Here is a 27,367-nt window from a genome sequence, read left to right on the forward strand (position 1 = left end):
TTGATCCGAGGAGCCTCCAGTTCGATATCCGGGTCATGTACCTTTAATCTTAACACGCTGAGTGAGTTTGTCGTCAGCCACGGGGTGTTGTTCCTCTGAAGATGGCCTCTAATAGAGACCGAAACCGTAATGTAAATACATCAGAAATTGAATCAAGTATTGATTAGGAGCGAAATCCAACTTCATGACTGTGATGGTTGGAACTGTCAGTATGGACTAGTGAAGCTTGAACAGTCAGTTCGAGCGCAGCGTGTGAGATTAGCGTGTCTCTACGTTATTACGCCTGATTTCATCACAGAAATAACTATTGAAATTACGCAGTAAACAAAATACCATACATTATTTAAACAATTAAAATTTGTCGAAGTTTTATTAAAAATCCGACAACGTCCCGCCGTAAATTTCATATTCCCTGCTCCTTACTTGTTTATACACAAAACAAAGCAGGTGACCATTCATGCCCATTTTTTACTCTTGATCTTTCTTTGGTAAATCTGCATTTGATCTTGTTCGAGATATTACACTATTTTTAGTCTTTGTTTTTGATTATCATTATAAATATTAAGTACATATTTATGTATTTTATCATTGTTATTCCGTTGTATGGGTGACTCCAAACATAACATGAACTCCCCCACATTCCAGCCAACAACTAAAATAGGCTTCTCCCATAGACGATCGACCGTAAGGTTTATTTGGACTGTACTATTCACCATCCCTCCCCCACCCTCCTTTTCCGGTTACTTCCGATCTGTCTGTATTATAGTTCAGTGACGCTATCTGTAGCTTCGAAGCTACCACGAATCTTAACGAAAGGAGAAGATTGTGGGGAAGTAAATATTGACCTTCTACAGACGGCAAGGCGCTTGGCTTACGGACTATAAATCACAAACAATTTTGCACAAGAGGCTTTATGACTGATCATTTATGTCCTTTTCAACAAGAAAACGATTCATATTTTATCTTAGACTCTTCTCACAAAACAATAATACTTTAATGCCCTGTTAAAATCCTTATAGGTTCAATAGTTTACCAGCTACTACCCAATATGATGTGCTCTGAGGTTCCTTTCTCACCCAACTTCCTGTCTTCGTATTAACCTTATTAAGGTAGGAGGCCCATATTTCATCCCCTCAGCACATTTACATACATACATTATCATTATAGACTGTTATGCCTTTCAGCGTTCAGTCTGCAAGCCTCTGAGAATTTACTAAACGTCGCCACAATCCTCGATTTGCAACTAGTGTTGTGGCCTCATTTAGTTCTATACCTCTTATCTTTAAATCGTTAGAAATCGAGTCTAACCATCGTCGTATTGGTCTACCTCTACCTTACCCTCCATAACAGAGTCCATTATTCTCCTAGGTAACCTATCCTCCTCCATTCGCCTCACATGACCCCACCACCGAAGCCGGTTTATGCGTACAGCTTCATCCATCGAGTTCATTCCTAAATTAGCCTTTATCTCCTCATTCCGAGTACCCTCCTGCCATTGTTCCTACCTGTTTGTACCAGCAATCATTATTACTACTTTCATGTCTGTTGCTTCTAAGTTATGAATAAGACAGCCTGAGTCCTTCCAACTTGTAAAAATTTAGGAATATTATGGACAAGGCTAGACGTTGGTACGTGCAAGTTACAATGAAACTGTAAGGTAGTCAATATTTGACATAAATACTGCTAAAACTAAACTACCAGAAATGTGTTCGTAATTTCATCCCCCACCAAACTTATGAGAAGTACAATTAATTTTAATACATTTCCATTTTTAACCTTACCAAACGCTTTCTCTATGATGAATTACTCGAAGGACATTCATGAACTACGTTTTCTTTGTATTGATTTTAACAAAGTTATTTCAACGTTGCTCATGGGATGTTGAACCCTTTACTTTCACGTTTCTAACCCATTATCTTGTCTCTCACTGCCTCCTAATCCCACTGATTCTGTTTTTCCTTCTGAAAATAATAGTAAACTTCATAAATAACAAGTAAAATGAAGGGGGGCCAAATTGCGAACATTCCGTGATTTATTATAATGGCCGCTACAGTAAATCAAGCCAACCAGCTCACTGTATCCAAACACTACAGCACACGACTGACATGCAGCCCAGTATTTGATGCACATATCAGTCTGCCTCTAGGAATAACAGTCTGCATTAACTCGTCTCAGGATAAAAAAATATCCACCTTCAAATTAAATGAAATCAGATCAAAGTCACTTTATTTGCAAATGCGGTGTCTATCTCGGTGGCAATTGGTACACAAACAAACACTAAATGTTATAGAGTAGACATTTCCCTAAACTACAGTATTATACACACGGCTCATCCTTAATCAACGTATATCATTTACAAAATTATTCTCATAATATCCTCTGTACTTACACACGTACAGCATTTGGAATCACTTTAATTGCAACTGCTATAAGATTTAAATTCACCATGCATTTTTTTAAACCCATTTTGGTACCTAAGTAGCATAACGACCTGCTGCGTCTTAACCAGAGCCCCTTTTGCCACCACTTTCCAGAGTTCCTGAAGGGCCTTCACAGCTACCGTAGCGGTCCAAGGGCCCTCGAAGTCCCCTCCTCGTACACGGAAACTGAACGTGTTGCACACAACAAGACAACGTGCGCGCGGTTAAACATTAGCTACCAACCGTTCAAACTGGAAATCTCTAGGGGAACAAAATTAGGTGCGGAAATGGAATTTGGCCCTCCTGACTTATACTTGTAAACATTGTCCAGTATCCACTGTTTAGCACGATGATGCGCAGTTACAGGAAGATAGTAGGTGATGCCTGTGACAATAGAGCGTTGTTTTGGTCGACCACGGGGACTTCCAGGTGGTGAACAGCACTGATGATACTGATCTTCATTATCAAACCACTCGTGTTTTGTCCCACACATCTTACCAGTGACAGACACGATATCACTGGCTGCTCTATGGTGAAGTAGGGAGACCCCATGAGCGTCTCCATTGCAAGGACTCGGCGCTCCCCAGATCTGAAGGCTAGCCAGTTCCAAGTTGTACCACCGTTTTGTTGAATCACTATTTTTGTGCCAACTATGTTGCAGGCTCTCAGAGACTGAGTGAGGTGCTGAAGCAGCCGTTCGACCTGTACAAGCCCGGCTGGCTGGACCAGTACGTGATGGGGCTCGTGAACCAGGTGCCTCAAGCCATGGACGATGCTGTCACGCCTGAGGTACGTAAGTCAGGTGAAGTTTACAGTCGGATGCCCTTCCTAACGTCAACGTCATCAGATGAAATGAATATCTTATAGTAGGAAGGGCGAGGGTGAAACCCGGTGCCTGTCGAATAGCACCAAGGGGTCTGCTCAAGGCTTAACGTCCCCATCCGACGGACGAATCACGTCAAATCCCCTCACTCCATATCAACATCCGTGGACGTTTGGAATCGAATCCAGAACTTTGACACGCAGTCTAGTGATTATAAATTGTACACCTCAACCTCCTCTACCCTGCCGGCCATCATTCTGATAGAGAACTTTTTTCGACCAACGGCACTCGAACCCGAAACCCACAGTGCCAGACCGTGTAGATGCATGAACATTCGCGGCCACCAGGCGGGCTTTGCTGCTAATTTATTATTATTATTATTATTATTATTATTATTATTATTATTATTATTATTATTATTATTATTATTATTATTATTATTATTATATTTGTGAATAAGCCCATTAGAAATACGCAAAATACTTAAGCGGGACCGGGCGAGTTGGCCGTGCGGTTAGGGACGCGCAGCTGTGAGCTCGCATGCGGGAGATAGTGGGTTTGAACCCCACTGTCGGCAGCCCTCAAGATGGTTTTCCGTGGTTTCCCATTTTCACACCAGACAAATGCTGGGGCTCTACCTTAATTAAGGCCACGACCGCTTCCTTCCAACTCCTAGGCCTTTCCTGTCCCATCGTCGCCATAAGACCTATCTGTGTCGGTGCGACGTAAAGCCCATAGCTAAAAAACTAATGCATGAAATTCCCCGAAAATGTCATTTTTCGATTTATTTTTTATTCATTAGTACAACTCATTGACAGTACTTCCCTCAAGTTTCATCATCCAAATCGCATCCTAAGTGCCGTAAAATAATTAAATCCCCCAACTTGTTCATCAGAAACTGGAAAAATAGATCCATGATGTTATTGGCATCCCTATTGCTGTGTGTATAACGGACATCTACACAGGGCGACATTTAAATATCATTCCTGTACACTGCATTATACAAGGCATAATATCAATTTTTATGGATATTTTTTCAGTTTACAAAATAATTAAACATAAAATTCATTAAAGGTCAGTGTATTAAAAGGCGCTTCTCTGGATTTGTTTCTACACATGTTTAGGTTATACTGTGCTCTGAGTCATCAGAAAAAACTCGACTGTCCACGAGAAAGGCTTCTAAAAAATTGACTCTTTAAAATTTAGACGTTATAATAGAAGTGGAAATGGTACGTTCATTCGCCACCAGATGGCTCCCGGGGCGTGGCACAACGCTAGCATTCGACGCCGAAGCTGGCCGAACATCATAATCAGTCTAAGCCAGGGTCAGCCAACTGGCTGGCGTGTGGTGTAAGATAGCCCGTGTGACGTCGGAGAGCCCATGTGACGTATGAGCGCAGAAGGTGGGGAGACGCTGTCTTAGAGTGAGACAAAGAGACAGCCTCGCTTTGTGCAGTGCCATACGTAGTGGTGGTGGTAGTGGTACAGTACAGTACATAAGTATGGATAAACCGGGTACATCACGGTGCGACAAGCTACCTACCCCTCCGATCTTTTTATCTTTATGAGAAGATCTATATTTATTTGTTGAAAATGGTAGGAATGCTACAGCTAAATGTTTAGTTTGTAGAAAAGAGCTACAGTATGTAAAAAGATATAATTTACAACGCCACTACAGTTTGTGTCACGCTGCAGATTGTGATCGGTATCAAGGCGAGGAAAGGGTACGTGTAATTACAGAACTAAAAGATAAATTAAATAATACTGTCGAGCATTCGATCAGTAAGTCAGCAGTTCGACTGAGTTATAAAATTTCATATTTAATTGCAAAGAAACTTAAACCGTTCAATGATGGTGAATTCGTAAAGGAATGTTTAATTCTAGTAGGTGAGGAGTTTTGTCCAAATATCATTGAAGAATTCGAAGCCACCAGCTTGTCCGCGCACACAGTGTCGAGAAGAATTCAAGACCTATCTGATGATGTCCACTACAATTATTAGAACTGACAAAAAGCTTCTGGGCATACTCCTTAGTAATTGACGACATATTTCTGACACGGCGCAACTAGCCGTGTTCATACGAGGGGTTGACGAAAATCTTACAGTTTGGGAGGAACTACTGGATTTAGTGCCTATGAAGAATACCACGAAAGGCATCAACATTTCCAACTGCATTGTAAGTGTTGTTGAAAATGCTTCCTTGCCATGGAACAAACTAGTTTCAATAGCAACAGATGGTGGACCTTCTATGGTAGGACGCAATTCTGGAGTAGTTGGGCTCATAATACAAAAATTGAAGACTCTCAATATAGCTCACACACTTGTTCCAATTCACTGTATCATACATTTAGAAAATCTGTGTGCGAAAAGCATTGAAATGAACAATGTAATGACTTCAATGGTTAGAATTACTAACCTCATAAGATCAAGGGCCTTACGTCATCCGCAATTCAAGGAATTCCTAGCAGAAAGTGACAGTGAACTTGGTGATTTGCCTTATCATTGTGCTGTTCGCTGGCTTATTCGATCGATGCGTTTTTTAACTACGACAAGATAGAGCTACATTTATGGAGTGACAAAATGTGCCAGTCCCCGAACTACAAGATCGCAGGTGGATTTGTGACCTCGCATTTCTTGCAGATTTAACAGGTCATTTAAACATTCTGAATGTTTCTCTCCAGGGAAAGGGTTCAATAATTACAGAAATGTTTGACAGAGTGAAATCGTTCAAATTAAAAGTGTGTCTGTGGGAGCGGTGGTGGTGATTGTTGTTTTAAGAGGAAGTACAACTAGGCAACCATCCTCTATATAACACTAATCAGAGGGAAAAAATGGAAGGGTTCCGACACTTCGAGAAATGAAGATATCGACCAAAGTAAGACAAGGGCCATGAAGGGCGTGAAAATGAAAGACTCCCTAGCCCTCGCAAACCTAATAGCATCGGGGTTGGAAAAGAACAAGAGTTGACCAAGAGATGTCAGATAGGATAGATGAAAGTGTGGAGCCTGGCACAAGTAAGTGGAAGCAATGCTAGGACTCAGCTAAGGGCGCAGTGGTCGCCAACCCACGCTCCAAAGTTCAGAGACCCTGGGGCCCCTTTTAGTCGCCTCTTACGACAGGCAGAAGGTACCGTGGGTGTTATTCTACCACTCCACCCACAGGGGGGTCTGTGGGAGCGTCATTTCATGAACAGAACTACTCCACATTTTCAATAACTGCTTACAGTGTTTGAATGTGCTACGGCTGAGGATATTTATAGGTATGTCAAAATCATATAAAACCTTTATTTAGAATTTGATTCTAGATATAATAATTTGTAGGGTCTGGAAACTTTTTTCAACTTTTAACCACGCCATATTCAGTTGTTGCAGATAACGTTGATCCAGACCTACAATTAGAGTTAATAGATCTACAGTGTGATAGAGAACTAAGAGAAAAATTGTAAATATGAAGGATCTGTGTGACTTTTATAGAAATTTTTAACAAAAAAGTTTTCCCCGATTGCATAGGTTTGCAGCAAGAATGTGAACGACTATTTTTTATTTTAAAAACAACCAAACCTAAACAGAGAAGCCCGTTGTCAGATCACAATTTGAAGTGTGCTCTTAAACTTAGTGTTTCTCAAACATTAACTCCTAATATTGAAAAACTAATCAACGAACAAAGACTACAAAAATCAAGGAAACCCACGAGTGGCAACTGAGTATCGACATCATGAGGTAAAACGTATGTTTTGAGTTTACAGATTACTCTTTGTACTATTTTTGTTGTAAAACTGTACTATTTCTTACTATTAGCACTCTTTTTACAGTGCATGATATTGTAAAACACAGCAATTTTCTGGTCAATATTGGTTCCGAAGATGCACCGCAGGAAACAAGTTTAGTTTGTATATGTAGAAATAAACTTGCTTTATAACTCTTAAGTTACGTTACAATAAAATATGTAGAGAGAAATATGTACTACACATAGCGCATTGTACCTGCAGCCCTTATCCCTCCCCCTTCGAATGACGTTGTGTTTCCCCTCGCCCCTCTAGCTATCACTTCTCAGTTACCGTACTAAGTACTTCGTTCCGCTGTCCGAGCAGGGTGTGTGACTGTTACCTGACATCACACGTACACGCAGTTGGCTGACCCTGGTCTAAGCGGTTCACATAACGTATGACATAGACACAAGCTTGGAATGACACGGCATAAGCCCAAAAGCCTATACAGTATCATGTCTATAAGTACGGGCCGTGAAAGCATCAATGGCAAAAGGTACATGGGGTCATCAAATTTGTAAATTGCGAAAACTTCAATTTCTGTCGTTAAAGGTCTGAAAAGTGGTGAGAAGATGCACTCAACTATTGTTAGACTTTGTAAAACATTTCAGTTATGTACCTTAAAAATTGTGGGGTTGGTGAGGGCAGTGTCCCAGGTGGCAGATTCCCTGTCTGTAATTACCCACGCATGAATGTGGATGGAAGATGGACCCTACTCGAGTTATAAGCCGAAACAATGTCATCTTTCTGCATGGCAGCGCCAGAATACCTGCAGCGAAGGCTACGGAGGCAACTTCAGCGCTATAGGTGGGAAGTAGTGCAACACCCGCCATATTCACCGGACGTGTCATCGCGCGATTTTGACCTCATTCCCAAAGTGAAGGAACCATCGTGTGGGGGAGAGGATATTGGCAACTCTCTGAAACATGAGATGCATTGTTAGCAACGTGCTCTCTGATAACGAACACTATGTAACGCGTAGATCATGGCTGACAGTTTCCTGGCAAACCTATTCGGCACCTTACGGTCCTCTCTTTAATCGATTGGCGGCTCGTGAGTTAATGCCATGGCACCACCAATGTAGGATATGAGACTTCTTCCTCTCAAGAACAGTATATATTACATTTCAAGAAAATGCATGCTTATCTTATTCTGCCTTCATTTGAACAAGCACGCAAATCGACATGCGCTCTAGTGGCGCTTGTCTGAGTTGTTGGGCCAAACCTTACGGGCACCGCTTCCGAATGCAATACACTGCACAAAAGACTGTTTGGTTTGGGATTGTATGTGTTGTTAAGGGCTTAGGGAGTGCCGGTGGCTGCGTGGCTTAGCGCTTTAATATCATCCACTAGAGTACAGCGTTGAAAAGTACGCGTATTATCATTATACCTATTTCATCACTGTATATGACGACTGTTTTAACAACAAGACGTTCTTCGCTCTCTCGTGTTAAAACAGACACCTAGCGACTCGTATTAAGGGAGAGGAATGGTGGGCGGATGCAGAGTGGCCACGCCTGGTCCGCACTCCGAGCGATCAACCGTGCAGAGGAGGGGTGGTTCTACGCCTCTGTATTCGGGAGACGGAGAGCGGCTGGTGTGCACCGTCCGATGTCCTGTGACCCCTGGACAGGTCCTAGGAGGCCGCCAACCCTTTCATCTTCTCCGCACGTTTTTGTTTATTCATTATTAGCAAATATCACGCAATTGTCCAGTGGCAATGTTCACCTACAGTAGAACACAACAAGCAATTCCACTAGTTGAACATTCTCAATCCAGCTCATCACAAGAACCTTAAGTATTTCGAAATGTTCTCAGAGACAAATCTCCCGGCCTGAGAGACGGCGTCACCGTGAAAGTGGCCCGCCTCCCCCTTCAGGGAAGGAATTAAATATTTAGTAGTAGTAATAGTAAGACAGGAAACATATTTGTCCTACTCCCTGACTGAATCCTCAGCACTGAGGCCTTCGGTTCACAGGGTTCTGGGTTGGATTCCCGGCCACGTCGGGGATTTTAACCGCGTCTGATTAATTCTCGCTCGGTGACTGGGTGTTTATGTTTGTCCCAACACTTTCCTTTTCATAATCAGACTACACTATACTTACTACTACCAACCGCCACAGAAGCACGCAATGGTGCTTACATCCGTCCATATGGGGTTGGCGTCAGGAAGGGCATCCGGCGTAAAACAGCGCGAAATCCACATGTGCGACGCAGTTCGCACCCGCGACCCCAGAGGTGTGGGAAAAGCGATAGAACAAGAAGAAGAAGAAGTGGGAGGAACTATGTTTGTCTCTTTGCAAAGTAACAATCTATGATCTTTGCAATGAATTTTGCTGTCTCAGTAATAGAAGTTGCTGACAGAGTTAGCTTTACCTAGCAGCACGCAACCATAAAATATACAAATTGCTAACTTTTCTGGTGTTCATGAATATCTTCGTTAACTTATCTTTGTATGTACTCGTACAGGGTGCAGTGAAGTATCCTGTAAAGGTCAGTTTCGACTTTCGCGGCACTGAACAAGTGTTTGTTGCTCTAAGCATCATTCTTATTAGTTCATTTGACGGTATCGTTCGGGTTTTAGGAAGAAATATTTTTGGTGAGTTGGCCCTACATATATTTTTCCATCCATTTGTTGTTATTGAGAGATTGTTAATTTCTTCAATAATTAATTTTATTAAAATTGGTAAATTAAGAAAATGCATTTCGATTAAAGAAAATGAGATTTTAATTTATAAAAGATCGTCAGGCTGTTTCCAGTCATTAACCGGGTCAGGAATAGATGAATGAAGCCCCCATATGAGCTACGAATATTAGGTGAACAAAATATAATAAAGCATGAGAATATATTCTCTTTATTTATTCCTAAAAATTACAGTCCTATTCCTAATCATCGTTATCCGGTCGGTTAGATTAGCAGTTTGCCACTACGAGCGCTAATGTGAGCCAGTGCCTTGTTTCACTTAACCAACACTACGAGCGCTGATGTGAGTCAATGCAGAGTTTCACTCAAGCCCTTATAACTACAGTACATTTACATTACAAGATATTAGAATCATTCCGTATTGACGGTTTTCACTTTACAATGGCGAAAAATGAAAGTATCCTCCTATTCAATACATCATATATTCCGTCATTAGACGGAGTAAACAAGTTCAGATATGTTTCGGCTCGTTTGAGCCATCTTCAGTGAAAAAATTAGGGGGGTTGGAATAATTTACATAATATGAGTTGAAAAAATGCTAAAAAACATAATGAAAGCGCAAATGAAAAAACAAACAAAAGAGAGCCTAGACGGAAACAAAATAGCACAAATATACAATATTTACAACACATTGTTGTTTCCAGTCATTAACCGGGTCAGGAATAGATGAATGAAGCCCCCATATGTGATGTGATGTGCATTTTCGAAGTTTGTTTTTAGTTTTATGGAGCTGTCCAAGACTCAGAATTTGAAACCTTTCCAGATCTTTTATGTCTTCAACTTTCGGCACAATCGAGAAAATTGCTTAATTGTACGTAGTATTCCGACCCCTACTTTGTCGGCAAATACATATTTTCAACATTAAAAGAGATAGTTGCCATGACTTATGCCTCAACCCTCGTATTACAACTGTTTGTGTTAGCACTTCCCTGAAATGTGTGATATTTACAACGCTTGCACCATATTTTCGAACAAAAACTTCAACTGAGTATTGTGTGCTAGATGGACAGGGTTTCTCTATTGAAACAAATAAATTATTTTTGCCTGTATTTGTAGGAAGATGAGTTTGTGAAATCAATGTCGTGTTTCAGGTGACGAACCACCTGTTCCAGAAGCCCACTCACCACTACGGCATGGACCTGGCCTCCATCAACGTGCAGCGCGCTAGGGAACACGGTGTGCCGGGATACGCAGATTACAGGAGGCTCTGTGGACTCGGGGAAACCCCGAGCTGGTCCTCCATGTTGGGTGTGGTGCACAATCACACGATCCGGCGATATCACGACATCTATGAGTGAGTATTACAAACATGAATCTTGATAACGAGTGCTGCGGTTCTCCTTCACGGGTCCTAAAGAGGCGGATTGTTCGCGATTTATTGGAACAAGGAATGTGTTATCATTATTAAGTATACTGGCCTTCAGCTCGGAGGCCCCTGCGTAAAACTAATCACTCCAACTCGCGGACTGGGCGTTTATTATCGTCTCTATACACATATTCATCTGCATACAGTACATCCCACTACAAACTATCACAGAAACACTCAATAATGTATACATCCCTCCATATAGGATTGTCGTTAGGAAGGGCATCCGGCCATAAAAAATGTTATTATGATTATTATTTTGTGTCGCTCCTTCTAGCTTGATGCCTGCCATAAGTCGTCCACGTCGTGGGGGGCCTGAAGTAAGGGATTGCCTGCAGGGGCGATGTGTGCCCCACAGGAACCCTAACGGGGCTCTCAAGTCCTCAATGGCAGATGCGGCGGAGAAAGAGACTTTTCGAACGGCAAATCTGGCAGACGAGGCAACCCTCTTCCCGTGGGGTTTAAAGAAACACGGGGAACCACTGCCTTGTGGTGAAGAGAGGCTTAAGTGGCAGTCCCACCACCAAGCTCGGGTTCCTGTGGGTCAATAACTCGCACAGCCTTAAATGTAAACTATTAAAGAAACCGAAGTGAAACACAACCAGATGGACGACTTTTGGTATGAAACGGAAAACGAGAATAGGTTTTCAGAATGTCAGAGAGCAGTAAGTGTGCTCAGGAGAGTTCGGAAAAGGGGGATCCAGTGGGGCTTACACGATAGGTTAGAAGACCTTGTTTTTGCAGATCACATCTGCCTACTGGCTCAACGGTTAAGGAAGCCCGCTCAACTGGAGCCATTGAAAAGACAGCGCTCGGCTGGAACCCCCAAGGCGCTAGAAAGCGCGGACGTCCGAAGAAGATCTGGAAAAAGACGATCGAAGAGGAATGTCTAACAGTGGGAGAAACTTTGAATGACGTGAAGAGGTTAGCCACCAACAGGAGAAGTGTTTCACGCAAGCCCTATGCTCCAGGAGGAGCAACAGGAAATAACTGAAGTAAGTCTTCTAGCTTGATGCAGCCCTCGTAAGACAGACCCTCCGACGAGGGTGGGTGGCACCTGTCGTGTATAGGAAACTGTTGTTATTGTAATGGAATATAGTGTTGTGTGTGTTGTGTGAGCTTCAGGGGTCTTGGGGACAGGAGAAATACCCAGTCCCCGAGCCAAGGGAATTAACCATTTAAGGTAAAATCTCCGACCTGGCCGGGAATTGAACCCGAAGCCCTCTGAGCAGAAGGCCTCTACGCTGACCATTCAGCCAACAAGCTGGACAAACAACGTTAATGCCTATCCCAGATGATTCGAGAAAGGCAAGGGATGCATGGCAGAAAGGAACTAAGTTATCAATGAGAGAATGGCAGGAAAAACTATCAATAAAATATTGGACAGAGAGTCAAATAGCGGAAGGATAGGATATGAGATAAATGAAATGGTGTATGGCTTTTAGTGCCGGGAGTGCCCGAGGACAAGTTCGGCTCGCCAGGTGTAGGTCTTTTGAATTGACGCACGCAGGCGACCTGCTCGTTGTGATGGGATGAAATGATGATGAAGACGACACATACACCCAGCCCCCGTGCCAGTAAAATTAACCAATTATAGTTAAAATTCCCGACCCTGCCGGGAATCGCACCCGGGAACCCTGTTACCAAAGGCAGCACGCTAACCATTTAGCCATGGAGCTGGACAGGATACGAGATGATCAGAGTGTAAATTAACCGAAGGTTAGGATATGAGATGAGCAAGCTGTAAATTATCAGAAGTTTAAGATACGAGATGAGCAAAGTGTAAATTATCCGAAGGTTAGAATGACTAATAACATTAACCGTTACACTGTGGAGGTGAATAATAATTGAAAGGTGTGTATATGGATGGCGATATACCACTGAAATCGACAATCTTTCCTGAAGATTGTAGTATAATTTGTTTTCCAACACTATTGAAGATAATCTGAGGAGCTCAAGAAAGAACAGAATTCCTCGTAAAAATTATCGTAAGGTTAGGATATGAATGACCATAACGTAACTTAACAAAAAATTGCATTATAAAGTGATTAAAGTGTAAATTAACGGAAGGTTAGAACAAGAGATGAGCAATGTGTAAATTAACCGAAGGTTAGAATACGAGATGAATAAAGTGTAAATTAACGTAAGGTGAGAATACGAGATGAGCAAAGTGTAAATTAACCAAAGGTTAGAATACGAAACAGACTTTCAACGTATTAGGTCGTGTTACGTACATGTAGTACGTGTTGAAGAGATGTTAAGTACAGAACAAAAATGGCCAGCCGGACACCAGTGGGATCCGAACCCACAACCTCCCGATTTCGCGTCGGCTGCTCAACCAATTGAGCTATGGTGGCCTAGGCCATCTTTGTTCTGTTTGAAAGGATCTGAGCTACAGGTCTGGCACTGCTGCTAGCACACTGTAGAGTGCTTTTAAGTCGCCCGTTGTGGGGCATGTCAATGAATATTGAATTTTCACGACCGTTGTAATCGAAACAGACTTTCGATGTATTAGGTCGTGTTACGTACATGTAGTACGTGTTGAAGAGATGTTAAGTACAGAACAAAAATGGCCAGCCGGACACCAGTGGGATCCGAACCCACAACCTCCCGATTTCGCGTCGGTTGCTCTACCAATTGAGCTATGGTGGCCTAGGCCATCTTTGTTCTGTTTGAAAGGATCTGAGCTACTAATCTGGCACTGCTGCTAGCACACTGTAGAGTGCGTTTAAGTCGCCCGTTGTGGGGCATGTCAATGAATACTACATGTACGTAACACGACCTAATACGTTGAAAGTCTGTTTCGATTACAACGGTCGTGAAAATTCAATATTCGTTAGAATACGAGATGAGCAATGTGTAAATTAACTGAAGGTTAGAATACAAGATGAGAAGAGTGTAAATTAACCAAAGGTTAGAATACGAGATGCAGCAAGTGTAAATTAACTAAAGGTTAGAATACGAGATGCGGAAAGTGTAAATTACCCAAGGGTTAAAATACGAGATGAGCAATGTGTAAATTAACCGAAGGTTAGAATACGAGGTGAATAAAGTGTAAATTAACGTAAGGTGAGGATACGAGATGAGCAAAGTGTAAATTAACGAAAAGTTAGAATACGAGATAAACAAAGTGTAACTTAACCTAAGGTTAGAATACGAGATGAGGAAAGTGTAAATTAAGGGAAGGTTAGAATACGAGATGAATAAAGTGTAAATTAACGTAAGGTTAGAATACGAGATGAGGAAAGTGTGAATTAACCGAAGGCTAGATTACGAGATTAGGAAGGTGTAAATTAACGGAATATTAGAATATCAGTTGAGCAAGGTGTAAATTATCGGATGGTTAGGACACAAGATGATTACACTGTGTATTAGCGGAAGGTTAGGATGCACGGTGCGAATTTACAGGAGGTAAAGTAATCGGATTGTATAATCAAGAGACTAGTGTAGGTTTAGTATAGACGTCTGTGGAGGTCTAAAGGCTGTAGGTGATACCACAGGAATTTCTTTTTTGATAACTTGAAGTGAGCGAGGGAAATAAAACCATCTAGCGGTGAATGCGGATTGGTAGCAATGCTTATGGGCAGAGAGTACAGTTTTTCCGTTATCGACGTAAAAGGTGTCTGTTGCATTCTTGTATAGCTATGGTTTAACTAACTTTGTCCTCAGCCATCCCGATGACGTCGACCTGTGGTCGGCTGGTGTGTCTGAACGCCCGAGTCGCGGCAGCATGGTGGGTCCCACCTTCAGCTGTATCATAGCTCGGACCTTCAGGGACCTGAGGAGAGGGGACCGCTTCTGGTACGAGAACAAAGGCTGGCCCAGCGCCTTCACACCTGGTAAGTGCAAACAATACGGGAGTTGAATTATATTGATAATAGTTAAGTTTGTAGGATACACAAAGTACAGCACGAACAAAACACTCACAGGTCAGATGTGGAGAATACAATGCGCAACTTTCATTTTTGTTTAATAAATCATCATGTTGCATGTTGAAATATCGCTTTATTCCACCTACTCTGGGCATGCTTGGTTCTCGTAAGATTTAACTCAAGGATGATACAGCACCATTACACTGACACTTTTTCTGAATGTTCTTTCTTTTTTAATTTTACAAACGTGGATATTTTTCCTCTGCAGCCATTACATTAGCAAAGTTCCCTTCAGTAAATGGCCATAGTTTCTTCCTATATATAAAAATATTCTGTAGCTGAGAAGAATGGTAGACTCACTACTTTTATAGTCCTATAGATCAGCTGATTCAAGCTCTAGATGAATATGTATAATAATTATTTACAATTTGCCAAATTAAGTAATTAAGTAAAGTAAAATTATTATTTGTAAAAAAGTGACTTTCATTTTCTGTGGAAGAAATTTCTTATAGGCCTCCATGAATTTTCCCATATGTTGTGTTGTTGTTGTTGTTTGAGTCATCAGTCCATAGACTGGTTTGATGCAGCCCTCCATGCCACCCTATCCTGTGCTAACCTTTTCATTTCTACGTAACTATTGCATCCTACATCTGCTCTAATCTGCTTGTCATATTCATACCTTGGTCTACCCCTACCGTTCTTACCACCTACACTTCCTTCAAAAACCAACTGAACAAGTCCTGGGTGTCTTAAGATGTGTCCTATCATTCTATCTCTTCTGCTCGTCAAATTTAGCCAAATCGATCTCCTCTCACCAATTCGATTCAGTATCTCTTCATTCGTGATTCGATCTATCCATCTCACCTTCAGCATTCTTCTGTAACACCACATTTCAAAAGCTTCTATTCTCTTTCTTTCTGAGCCAGTTATCGTCCATGTTTCACTTCCATACAATACCACACTCCACACAAAAGCCTTCAAAAACATCTTTCTAATTCCGATATCAATGTTTGAAGTGAGCAAATTTCTTTTTTTAAGAAAGGCCTTCCTTGCTTGTGCTAGTCTGCATTTTATGTCCTCCTTACTTCTGCCATCGTTAGTTATTTTACTACCCAAGTAACAATATTCATCTACTTCCTTTAAGACTTCATTTCCTAATCTAATATTTCCTGCATCACCTCCCTTCGTTCGACTGCACTACATTACTTTTGTTTTCGACTTATTTATTTTCATCTGGTACTCCTTACCCAAGACTTCATCCATACCATTCAGCAACTTCTCGAGATCTTCTGCAGTCTCAGATAAAATAACAATATCATCGGCAAATCTCAAGGTTTTGATTTCTTCTCCTTGGACTGTGATTCCCTTTCCAAATTTCTCTTTGATTTCCTTTACTGCCTGTTCTATGTAAACATTGAAAAGGAGAGGGGACAAACTGCAGCCTTGTCTCACTCCTTTCTGGATTGCTGCTTCTTTTTCAAAGCCCTCGATTCTTATCACTGCAGACTGATTTTTATACAGATTGTAGATAATTCTTCGTTCTCGGTATCTGATCCCTATCATCTTCAGAATCATAAATAGCTTGGTCCAATCAACATTATCGAATGCCTTTTCTAGATCTACGAATGCCATGTACGTGGGCTTGTCCTTCTTGATTCGATTCTCTAAGATCAGACGTAAAGTCAGGATAGCTTCACGTGTTCCTACATTTCTTCTGAAGCCAAATTGATCTTCTCCCAACTCAGCTTCAACTTGTTTTTCCATTCTTCTGTAAATAATACGTGTTAAAATTTTGCAGGCATGAGATACTAAACTAATGGTGCGGTAGTTTTCACACCTGTCAGCACCGGCTTTCTTGGGAATAGGTATAACAACATTCTTCCGAAAATCGGATGGGACTTCTCCTGTCTCATACATCTTGCACACTAAATGAAATAACCTTGCCATGCTGGTTTCTCCTAAGGCAGTCAGTAATTCAGAGGGAATGTCATCAATTCCAGGTGCCTTGTTCCTATTTAGGTCACTCACAGCTCTGTCAAACTCTGACCTCAAAATTGGGTCTCCCATTTCATCAGCATCAACAGCCTCTTCATGTTCCAGAACCAAATTATCTACATCTTTACCTTGATACAACTGTTGGATATGCTCCTGCCATCTTTCTGCCTTGTCTTCTTTCCCTAGAAGTGGTTTTCCATCTGATTCTTAATATTCATACACCTAGATTTCCTTTCTCCAAAGGTTTCCTTGATTATCCTGTATGCAGCATCTACCTTTCCCAGGACCATACAGCGTTCGACATCCTTGCATTTCTCCTTCAGCCATTCCTCCTTAGCTACCTTGCACTTTCTATCCACTTCATTCTTTAATCGCCTGTATTCTTTTCTGTCCTCTTCATTTCTAGCATTCTTGTATTTTCGTCGTTCATCAATCAGGTCTAGTATCTCCTGAGTTATCCACTGATTCTTAGTTGATCTTTTCTTCCTTCCTAACATTTCTTCAGCAGCCCTACTGACTTCATTTTTCATGACTCTCCACTCTTCCTCTATAGTGTTTCCTTCAGCCGTTTCATTTAGTCCTTGTGCAACATGTTCCTTGAAACAATCCCTCACATTCTTTTCTTTCAACTTGTCTAGATCCCATCTTTTTGCATTCTTTCCTTTCTTCAATTTCTTCAACTTCAGATGGCATTTCATGACCAACAAGTTGTGGTCAGAGTCCACGTCTGCTCCTGGGAAAGTTTTGCAATCCAACACCTGGTTTCTGAATCTCTGCCTAATCATAATGAAGTCTATTTGATACCTTCCAGTGTCTCCAGGTCTCGTCCACGTATACAGCCGTCGTTTGTGATGTTTGAACCAAGTATTGGCAAGGACTAAATTATGATCAGTGCAGAATTCAACCAGACGACTTCCTCTTTCGTTCCTTTGTCCGAATCGAAATTCTCCTACTGTACTACCTTCTCCTCCTTGGCCTACCACTGCATTCCAGTCTTCCATCACAATTAGATTCTCGTCACCTTTTACATATTGTATTAAATCTTCTATCTCCTCATATATTCTTTCGATTTCTTCATCATGCGCTGAACTAGTAGGCATATAGACCTGCAGTATTGTGGTGGGCATTGGTTTGGTGTCTATCTTGACGACAATAATTCTTTCACTATGCTGGTCGTAGTAGCTTACCCGCTGCCCTATTTTCTTATTCATTATTAAACCAACTCCTGCATTTCCTCTGTTTGATTTTGTGTTGATAATTCGGTAGTCGCCTGACCAAAAATCCTGTTCTCCCTGCCAACGTACTTCACTTATACCAACTACATCTAACTTTAGCCTATCCATCTCCCTTTTCAGATTCTCTAACCTACCACAACGATTCAAACTTCTAACATTCCACGCTCCAATTCGCAGAATGTCAGTATCCATCTTCCTGATGATCGCGCCCTCTCGTGTAGTCCCCACCCGGAGATCCGAATGGGGGACTAGTTTACCTCCGGAATATTTTACCCGGGAGGAAGCCATCATCAGTACATCATTCATACAGAGAGAGCTGCATGTCCTCGGGGGTTAGTTACGGCTGTAGTTTCCCGTTGCTTTCAGCCATGTAGCAGTATCAACACAGCTAAGCTATGTTGAGTATTATTACAAGGCCGTATCAGTCAATCATCCAGACTGCCGCCCTTGCAACTACCGAAAGGCTGCTACCCCCTTTATAACCATTCCTTAGTCTGTTCTCTCAACAGATACCCATCCGATATGGTTGCACCTGCGGCTCGGCTATCTGCATCATTGGGACACGCAACCCTCCCCAACGCGGTAAGGTCACATGGTTCGCAGAGGAGGATTTTCCCATAATATATAACAAAACACGTATTATTTGTGATCTCTGAACAAATTTTGTAATTCAATACTTCAGAGATACGGGGTCACTGCGGAGAGGCCAGGCTTTTGGCACACAATCTAGTGAGTACAAATTGTATACCACCACCTCAGCTACCCTGCCGGCCAACATTCTGATGGTGATTTGTTTCCCTCCAACGAGATTCAAACCTGGCAACGATGGTGTCCGGCCGTAAACACTTGCCGGCAGGCGGAGTGGTGAGTGTAGGGAGTGTATTATTATTATTATTATTATTATTATTATTATTATTATTATTATTATTATTAACAAATACATCGCAAATGGGAAATATCCCGGTGGCAATGATCACTTACAGTAGTATAATAATGAAGCAAAAACATAATTACCCAACAACAACAACAACAACAACAAGAAACAATTCCGTGCGAATAAAATATTCCAAGCAATACTACTTTAACGTTCTAAATCCAGCGTCATCAAATGCAAATTCACACACAGTGCTTAACACTGAGCTCCTATGACGTACAGTCGATTTATCTTAGCATCGTTCATACACACACGCCTTAATTCACATGCCTTAACAGTGGAATGAGCGTTGACACCATCACAAAGTAATTTACAGAATGCTGCAGTCTATTCTTGAAGCATCTTACATTTTTGGGACAAGGCTCTAAGACAGCTGCACATAATGCAACATGAACACGATGTCTCCGGGACATTCCAAGTACTAGAGCATAACATTCTCTCCTCTCAATAATGACGGTGTATACCGATTGACAAGTGGAGTCTAAATACTAACCTCTGCTTTGTTCTTGCAGCCCAGTTGCAGCAGATTCGACAAATTCGATTGTCCAGGATATTATGCGACGCGGGAGACGAACTGGAGTCTATGCAGGTGTACGCAATGGCTCTTCCTGATCCTGAAAGGTACTGGTTTTAAGGATAACATATGCCTTTCTAAACTTAGCAATATTATCTGTTGAAGTTCTATGTATTCGTCCGAGTGTTTGGAACTGTCTCTCAAAAACCTCGTGTCGAGTACATTGTACATTCTTATTGAGTTCTACACGAACACGCAAACTGTCTGACAACTCCTTGTCTTGTGCCACTGTATGGCTAAGGTAGGGGCAGGTCCGAACCTCCGCAGAGCCGGACTGGTGACTGTATGGGAAAGAACCAGATAAAGTTACATATTTATTTCTTTGTTTACTAGTTGTTTTACCCGTGCTTCGATACGGAATGCTATATGAAGTTGTGTACAAGTCGTGAATAAGATTTTATTAAATTGCATAATAACAGAGGTATTTAGAAGGTTTTAGGCGCCTTTCCCTAAGCTACGATTTCATTCAGCGTGCATACAGTTATGTATAGCCTAGACTGTAGTGCTTTATTCCCCAACTTTACATTCCCATATTTATTAAATTCTCTTGAACCACTTTTTCGTGGTGCCCATGCAGACAGATTCCTTGTTACTGCGGACACGGCCGATACAGACATACCACTCTTTTTAAAAAGTCCAGACAAAACTCTTATTTTACCATGTGCATGCACACGTTTCTGTTGGTTTTTATGGAAAATAAGACACGTAATTTTCAAGACAAATTCATGTTTTGTTTATTCAAAATATTAGCCATCAGCTTCTGCACATTTTCCCCTTCTTTCAGGTAGGTTATGAATACCATGCCAGAAAAACTGCTTCTCTATTGCAGCAAACCATTCGGCGAGCCACTTTCCAACTTCCTCGAAATTGGTGAAGTGGTGCTGTGCGAGCGCGCGCCCCATTGATGAGAACAGGTGACAGTGAGACGGCGCATTGACGTGTGACAAAATCACTTTGCCATGTCTTCTGCCCCATTCCGGTCGTATTTCGATCAGTGTGTGATTTAAATGAAATATTTGTTGGACATAGCGTTTTGCATTAACGGCTTCGCCGGGCTTCAAGAGTTCACAATACACAATACCGCTCTGGTCCCAAAGCATGGTCTTCTTGCCGAAGCGATTTGTCGAAACCATGTCTCACATGTTCTAATCCACGCACCGTGTTCACCAGCAAACGATGACTTTCCACTTGAATAAGCAAAAAAAAAAAAAAAAAAAAGAAATGCGTGACGCAAAAGTACTTTTTTCAGGCACAAACATCGACATGATCACTGAACGATACAACACAGTGTGTTGGTAGGTTGATGTCAGACGAACGAACTGACGTATGTGTCAAATTCATACGCTGCGTACTGTTCGCTCGCGGGGAAAAGACTTACCCATACACCTAGTATATTTATTTATTTATTTATTTATTTATTTATTTATTTATTTATTTATTTATTTATTTATTTATTATTTACTTATTTATTTATTTGGAAGGAATCCAACTCCTTAGCTGAGACGCCAGCGTTGAGGCCTTCGGTTCGCGTTAGATTTCCGGCCGGGTCGGAGATTTTAATCGCATCTGATTAATTCTTCTGCCCCGACGAACGACTGCTTTCTACTCTCCCCTTGATATTGAGACAGGACACTACAGAGCACGCAATAGTGATCACAACCCTCTGGCGTCGGGAAGGGGCCCTATCGTAAAACAGGGCCAATTCCGCCTGTCTGACAAGTTCGCACCCGCCGCCACACAGGTGTGGGAAAAGTGGTGAGACAAGAAGAGTAATAGTAATAAGAAGAATACTTATTGAAAGGGGCTGCTTGGCCGGGGTGGTTAAGGCGTGTTAGGTTCGCCCGGAAGGGCCTCGATTCGATCCCCGTTAGGTAGTCGAAAAATTAAGAAACGAGATTTCCACTTCCAGAAGTACACATGGTCCTGAGGTTCACTCATCCTACAGTAGCAGGGCAAAGGCGGCCGGGTCTGGAGCTAACCACTCTGCCCATCAAGTGCCGAGGTTACGGGTAGTGGAACCCTTTACCTTCCGCCTCTCCAGGGGCCTTCACGACCTGTAATGAGATGACTTTTTAGGTCGGCTGTCCATTCCTCAAGGTCAGGCTGGTCTCGTTTCCGTAGACCATCCATGGACTGTTGGCAAATTATCCGTAGAGGTTGGTCTCAGTCATCACTGATGAATTGTATTCTTAAGCGAGCTGTGCGTGAGAGACAAGCCCATTTCTGGCAGCGACATATGCATCCAGCTTTGCGAGGCTGTATGGCAAGCTCTTGCACACCCTGCGAGTCGCTGTCCTCGCCAGCGGCTTGCCGACATTTGGCGACAGGTAAGAGACTTTGCGGGTGGAGGAATGTACTTGTTAGTTTATTAAATATTGCCGCTTCTTTATTTAGAACCCTCGTATTTCAGAAAGGAATCATCATCCGACTTCACAAAAAGATTGAAGAAAGCTTTTAAGTTACACCATGCGAACACTTAAATTTACTTCTAAATATACGAACATCTTCAGTGTGGTGAACTTGTATGAGCCCACCGTGGTGTGAGAAAATCTGCAGCAGCACAAGAAAAAGTACTACCTGTTGCGCAAAGATGCGATAGCTTTGTTTACATGTCCTGTGACGTGCTGTTGGAGAGGAGCGACAATAGTTTCTCTTTCCTGAATTTCCGGGGTGAAGCAGCTAATTATGTATTAAGTATTGCAATTTCTGCTTCTGAACGGATTTTCTGTTGGTCAGAGTAACTGGTTCTTATTTCGTAAGTAAATTGTACTTTGTTTTATTTTTTCAGGAACCCACGGGTGTCTTGCACGAGTAGGGTGCTACCGCGACTGGACCTGAGCAAGTGGCGGGACAGGCCATCGCCTGCACATCAACACCACAAGCCGGTACGGATCAAGTGTCCGCACTTCTGTGGCAAGCTGCGTCCCTAGCACTCAGCACTCAGCACGCACTGCACCTGTCTGGGTACGCACCCTACACTTACCTACTGCTACCACTTACATCGGCATCAAACTATTTGCCTGGACGTTTCATAACAACAACAACAACAACAACAACAACAACAACAACAATAATAATAATAATAATAATAATAATAATAATAATAATAATAATAATAATAATAATAATAATAATAATGTTTAACCAACAGGAGGTTAGGCTGGTCTGGACGAGGTGGAGATCCATAGAACAAAAATTATTTCAGTTTCTAAAATGCATTTTCAGTATTCCTTTTACTTAAATATTTCAGTTAACAAGAATAGTAAAGTGAAGACAAATAAATGTACGGTATAACAATAACAAGGGAGGGGTACAACTGATCTTAAGAAATTTTCAGAGAACCGGCCTCGGCAATAATATTAGGTGGATGGAGATAAACCAACTGCTCAAAAGAGTACATGGAGGGTAACAGATAGTAGGGACATGCCACCCCATATTACCAAAGACTCGCACATTCAGAAACCCGCTAAGAAAATTCAAATGTTATTCTATATATTACCTTAAATGGAGAACAAGGCAAATCCTTCGCCGTGAGGTAAGAACGGTAGGCAACCCTTCATTAAAGTCTAGTCTGCGGGTTGCATACGCTGTGTGAAAGCTTGCCCCAGGTCAGCTGTGGACGGCCGCCCTCCCCGGCCGACAGTCTCCGCGAACTGAGCGCCACCGTCATGATGATGATATCCTTGGCAATTTCTCGCCATTAAAGGAACGCTGTTCTTTGCTATCGCTAGTGAAATCATCAGCATTGATTCACTGACAGTTTTCCTCATTTTAATTGTTGCATCAGCACTTGTTCACTGGCATGTACTTATCTTCCACACACTGAAGCACCTCGCCACTTTGCTACACTCTATAAATAAGGATATGGTTTTTACATAAATATGAAGGTCGTGGCAGTTGACGGATTCACCACTACAGTCTACCATCTCTGGCACTGTACATGTACATAACGGATGGCCCATCAGCGCCGGCAGGGAAGCCAATATAGACAACCATTCAAACACCGCAGAGCACGAAGCAATGTCAAAGGTGTAATGAGTTGAATCGTGCAAACCCGTCTAAACAGTTGCGGAATTCAAAGGCGTGGTCGATACTTGAAGTACAAGACTTCAGAACTCGCCCCATTTATTCCATTTCTCTTTTCCTGCATACAGTTAGCCTAGGCTTCAGTTTGTGTTGACATGACTGCTGCAAGGGACAGGCCATTTGCGTCGCATCTTTAGAACACGTCTTTAAGTGTATGGTGATGAACACTTCATGTCCGATCAATCATCAAGAGAGAAGCCAGTGCGTGATAACGAGGAAATGGTACAGAATGTTGTTCGTTATTTTGAGAAAAATCCAAAACACGGTAGGCCTAAGTACGGTGTCTAACGCATGTATATTATTATTAAAGTACAGTTATATAAGTTGGAAATATTGTTTCCAATTTCAGTTATTAGTTTTCTCTAAATTAGAGGCAGTTTCCTAGATATTGCCCCTTCAGTATAGGAAACACTTCGTGCTCTCTCCTGTTTGTTTTTTCTGGCGGCGCTGACGGGCTAGCTGGCACTGTTGTAGTTTAGCCTGTTGGACTGCGCCCGTGCATGCTACAGTAATACCACTACACTGTTCGTTCTTACGTCACAATACCAACTTCTGTCGGCCACTGGTGATGCAGCAGGCGTTGACCGCCACGTGATAAATTATTTGGTAATCATTGGCACATGCTACCTAGTGCTTTAACATCGCACCAGGCGAGTATGAGATAGGCAGGGAGCTGCCGTTGCCTTGATTAAGGCACAGTGCTTGGTGCGAAAATAGGAAACCAAGAGAAATCTACGTGCCGAATCCAAGATTACCTTTAGGCGGCCCGTGTGACACAGCTCAGTGGTGATATAAATCATAAAGAAAACTCGCAACAGAATGTTCATTCGTGATATCGTCCCTGTAATCGTCATCTCCTGTATCAGGCGTGCCACAAAGCTTTCAACCTCTAACAAGAGTTCCAAATCAGAATGTAAGGAATGTTTTTTGTTATGTATGTAAAGGAAATGTCCTGTATCTTATAAGTTCCAAAACTACTCATGAGATATCACGAAGTTAACAGGCGCAGGCCATGCTGAATATACAAGGATCATGTGAGAGTCAGTGCGGCTTTTTTCAGTTGAGCTGCATGTACCAGGATTCCTGCCATTCTTAAATGTCTGGCTGTAGCTAGAATGGAACCCAGGCCTCCGAGGACGAGTAACACTAGCCGTTACGCTACGGAGGCGAACAGGATGAATGTTGAAAGATGTAATTTAGTTGTTTACTGAGAGCGGTACTTAAAATAAGCCCCATTCACAATGCGCCGTCGTAAACTTAACTGCAAGTCCGTAAAATTAAGGGACTCCAAACTCCAAGCTCTTGCGGTTAATTTTAGGTTAGGTTTAAGAACGAGCTAATCAGAGCAGACGTAAACATTGTATTTTGTGCGCGATATAACGACTTGTTACGACGAAACACTTGTAATTCTCTTTCAAAATAGTCTTTGTGTGTGTATGTTAAAAGGAAAAATAATTAAAAAGACGCTGTACCGAAGGAGAATACGTGGAAATAAATATGCTGTAGCAATGAAATCTGACGGTAAATGGCAGAAGACAATCCCAGTCATAGATAAAATAGTGCCCCTGTACATTTCTTAACATTATGACAGACTACTACTTTACGAAAAATATATCATCCAAACATCTCATCGGAGTCTGATAGCTGAACGCATAAAGGAGACCTAACACTTCCTTTTATTAGAAAAAGGGACACAAATCGTAAGATAGTGTCAAACAGTTGAGGTTTCATCCGCATGTACACGGTCATTTCTTACTGTAGATTACCTAAATCGCCGTGAAATGACCTTCTTTGATTCAAGGGATGAACCTATTTTCTGCACCGTTGTTTAGTTCGCCTTTTCAGGTAGACAGCTCCCACGAGCAAAGCAAGAGATGTTTGAAGTAGTATGAATTCCGCTACCACGTTGTTTGATTCCGTCGAGATATTAAAATAAAAACTGCGGGACAGCCATGGCAGTGTTTTGATTGGCTGCTGACATTCCTCCATTGTGAATGGCGTCTTACTTATCAGTTAATATGTCGAGAGTTAGATATAATTTTCATCATATTATTTATTTCTTATTCACTAGTGTTTCTTTCCAATCACTAACTATAATGTATAAACAATATTTCAGATTTCAGAATAAGTACATTCAATTCGATCAGTGAGACGTGCCTCTGCCAGGCGGGAACACTGGGCACGTCCCTCTTCATATACATGCTTATCCTTTAAATGCACATGTGCCAAGGAGAATCTTCTTGCTTCTTGTGTCTGCTTTACTATTTTAAAAGTCTGCATTGCAGACGAACTCGCTAGGGGTCGGTAGTTTATTAAAAATCAACTACGTTTTATTTTATGATTCCTCTTGCTAATCAGGTGGAGTGAACTCTGAACAGTTAAGATAAAACAAGTAGAATGTTGTTTACCTCAGAGAATTCGTGAGCAAGGACATCCCTAAGACTGAAATGTGGTAGCAGCTACCAGCTTTGCTTATACCGGTGCGTAAAACATTCAAAACTCTTAACGTCTTAGCTGATGCAAATAAATAAATAAATAAATAAATAAATAAATAAATAAATAAATAAATAAATAAATAAATAAATAAATAAATAAATAAATAAATAAATAGTGAATTACACCCTTTGATCATATAAACTACTACAGGTCGAACCAATAACTTAAACCCAGAAAAGAGTAAATAAAGATTATTTGGCGTTGCACGTCACGATAGGTGATGTGAAAGTTTCTGATAACTACAGTCGAGTTTCTTGACCCTGTTTCAGGTAATCTTCGTGAACCCGCTGATCGGGGACTTAACCGAGAATGAGGTGAGTGAGTCCACAAAGCCGCCAAAGGCGTCCGTTTCGCCCGTATCCCTGGTGAAGTTCCCAGAGGAGGAGGAAGAAGAAGAGGAAGAGTCAGCAGATGGCGCTACAAGCTCTTCAACTTTGGTGATTGTGGAACCCTGAGCCGTTTCTCTGTATTGTAATCATCTGTAATATAATAAACAAACGTTCAGTATAAAAGATCATCACTGCATCTACAGTGTACTTGTAGCCACATCTACTGAAATACTGTGAAAACACAACAAAGGCCAGAGAAAAAGATGTATGCATGAGAAAGATTTAAAACTCAAAATAAACTTAAATACAGGGTGAACCAAAAGTTTGCTAACGTTTGACGAGCGAATACTTTACGGAGTATATTAGGTAGAGAGGTAATAATTGACACACGTGATGAGATGGGATTTTATTGACACCAAAATAAAGTACAGAAGAAGTCGCAAGTCTTTGGCGATCGTCCGACCTCATTAGTGATGTTAAAATGTAACATCCGACGGCAGCTTCTCGCCTTATGCTGTTCACGACATTGTGCATGACGGCCGACATGATGAGTGTGTGTTATAAAGAACATTGTCTTTGGTAAACCTCGATTGTGTATCGTATGAAGTGCCATCTGTTGGCCATTATATGTATCTTATTTTGGTATCAATAAAACCTCATGTCATGCCAATCTTGTGTGTCAATTATTACCTGTCTACCTAGAATATTGCCTCATCAAATGTTAACGCTGTGTATTACATCACAGGATTTTCGGAGAAGATTTCTTCAT

The 27,367-nt window shown here is 41.7% G+C and overlaps 1 protein-coding gene across 2 annotated transcripts in view; it reads left to right on the forward strand.

Moving 5' to 3' along the window:
• Positions 1-27,153, forward strand: part of LOC136858780 (peroxidase) — a 316,626-nt gene extending 289,473 nt beyond the window's left edge. For both annotated transcript variants that reach the window (XM_067138573.2, XM_068225696.1), the window contains exons 11-16: positions 3,082-3,209; positions 10,803-11,005; positions 14,747-14,916; positions 19,626-19,734; positions 22,476-22,651; positions 26,539-27,153. In XM_067138573.2, coding sequence (XP_066994674.2) covers positions 3,082-3,209; positions 10,803-11,005; positions 14,747-14,916; positions 19,626-19,734; positions 22,476-22,617 — 752 coding nt within the window. In that variant the 3' untranslated portion in view covers positions 22,618-22,651; positions 26,539-27,153. The remainder of the gene's footprint in view (positions 1-3,081; positions 3,210-10,802; positions 11,006-14,746; positions 14,917-19,625; positions 19,735-22,475; positions 22,652-26,538) is intronic.
• The last annotated feature ends 214 nt before the right edge of the window (positions 27,154-27,367 follow it).

Source organism: Anabrus simplex, chromosome 1 (genome assembly GCF_040414725.1).
Source record: "Anabrus simplex isolate iqAnaSimp1 chromosome 1, ASM4041472v1, whole genome shotgun sequence".
NCBI lineage: Eukaryota > Metazoa > Arthropoda > Insecta > Orthoptera > Tettigoniidae > Anabrus > Anabrus simplex.